Source organism: Notolepis coatsorum (genome assembly GCF_963971535.1).
Source record: "Notolepis coatsorum genome assembly, chromosome: 16".
NCBI lineage: Eukaryota > Metazoa > Chordata > Actinopteri > Aulopiformes > Paralepididae > Notolepis > Notolepis coatsorum.
In genome coordinates this window covers 840,099-842,186 of record NC_140180.1, presented here as the reverse complement: position 1 = coordinate 842,186, position 2,088 = coordinate 840,099, and the positions used below count along the sequence as shown (strand labels likewise).

Genomic DNA, 2,088 nt, shown 5'->3' with positions numbered 1-2,088 from the left:
CAATTATACCCTGATGGTAATAGGTGAGACACACAGCACACACACACACACACACACACACACACACACACACACACACACACACACACACACACACACACACACACACACATGCACACGCACACACACACACGCACGCACGCACACACACACACACACACACGCACACACACACACGCACACACGCACACGCACACGCACACACACACACACACATGCACACACACACACACACACACACACATGCACACTCACACACACACACACACACACACGCGCACACACACACACACACACACACACACACACACACGCACACACACACATTTTGTTCCACAAATTATATTACATAAACAGGGAATCAAATGTATCGGGGCCAAGCAGCACTGAACACTTAAGGGACACATAGCACCTCCTTCTCCACGCGGCTAAGCTGCCAATAATAGCTGAGACAGAGCAATATTTGGCAATTTGTTTGGCTTTTCTTTTAGACATTGCAGCAATTCTCAGACCGGTCATGGTGCATTTGTGTACATGGCCAACAAGACTTCCGAATACAAGTACACTATATCTACACCTATACCCAAGGTCGGCCATCACACTGAGCAGTGGTTGGTATTTGATATACTTGTCCCGGAAGGCCTGGTCCATGTACAGGTCAAAGGTACAGCCTACTTCTATGACCAGCACCTCTCCGTGGCTGGTGTCAACAAAAACAACGTCCGGTGTATTTTGGTATGTTAGCAAAGACATCGTTGGTAAGGCCAAACCACTCTGGTAGCACTCAAGTATGCTTGTACATTGCTGCACTAAATTGTGAGATGTTTTGTCCACAATACGGTCATGACGAGCGATGTACAGGTGTTTGTACATCCATTTGTTATGTGTGCAATGGATTCTAGGTGTTGTTGTGAATCCTGATGGTTTAAACAGAACGGACTGTGAGTTTGAGGATACCAAGTGGACAGATTGTATTGAGTGGGTAATACCTGCAGTCTTGTTTTGATGGTAAATTTAAAAACATCCTCACCAACAGCGGTGTTCTTAAAACACTTTCCGTGCCGGCTGTGCCAGTCCTATATACCCGTTGAGTGCCAACGCTCTATTCAATGACAGAGCACTCACATTTGTGAACACATAAACTATATATTAAATTATGGCTATGTGTCTAATACGACCGTCGCTTATCAATGACTTGTTTGCAGTCAACATTGTCGAAACGGATTGTTTTTAATCGGTTCTTTTCCGTTTTATACCATTTTGAAAAACGCTAGTTTTTTTAAACTTTCAGAAAAAAATAAAGATTCTGCTGAAATCGCGCTTTACTGTAATACACAAAACATGTTGTAATTTTTCGGCCTATTAATGAATTGTTTTCAAATAAACGCTAGATTATCGATAGTATATGTGTACTTATGCACGCTATAGAAGCGGGCTGAAAAATCAATTATCTTATTTCCTGATCAGCTACACACACATAACACTCACAGCCACACACACACATAACACTCACAGCCACACACACACATATGGGACACGTTGATATAAAGGTGAAAACAGCTCTGATTATCCAATACTGGTGAAATAGATTCCTTACCTCAGATCAGATGTTCTCCAAAAAGGTTATTCCAATTCCTGATCGCCATTCCAAATATTGATCGTGTTTATTGATCCAACGCTGGGTGGTCGAAAGACATATTCCACGCTGTTTTGTTGGTGGGCGATGACTGGGATCGTCTCTGGTTACTTGCCTGACAAGTAAAATGTGGATTCCGGACTCTTTTTTTTCCCATGCGTTTCATTCAGTGCAATCCAATGGGGTGCAGTACCATCCGGAGAGACGATAGGGGGCGGTATTTTCCCTGTTAGAGCTCAGACAGATCCCCAGTGGTAACATGAGGCTAGATTGATGAAAAAATGAATGGAAATCGATAATAAAAAAATAACAATTAAAAACTAGATTTCGCGTCGGCTGGCCTAAAAATGTTAAACATTGATCAGCAAACTCTAAACAAGCTAGCTTTCCCTGTAGTCTGAGTCCACACCAGTGCTGCCTGATCTCAGACTGCTTCATGCTGAGCAGAACCC

The 2,088-nt window shown here is 43.1% G+C and overlaps 1 protein-coding gene across 1 annotated transcript in view; it reads left to right on the top strand.

Annotated features, from left to right (window-relative positions):
* Window positions 1-6: 6 nt before the first annotated feature.
* Window positions 7-2,088, top strand: part of LOC311243142 (fibroblast growth factor receptor-like 1) — a 57,361-nt gene continuing 55,279 nt past the window's right edge. The window contains exon 1 of the mRNA XM_084332251.1: window positions 7-23. Coding sequence (XP_084188377.1) covers window positions 14-23 — 10 coding nt within the window. The 5' untranslated portion in view covers window positions 7-13. The remainder of the gene's footprint in view (window positions 24-2,088) is intronic.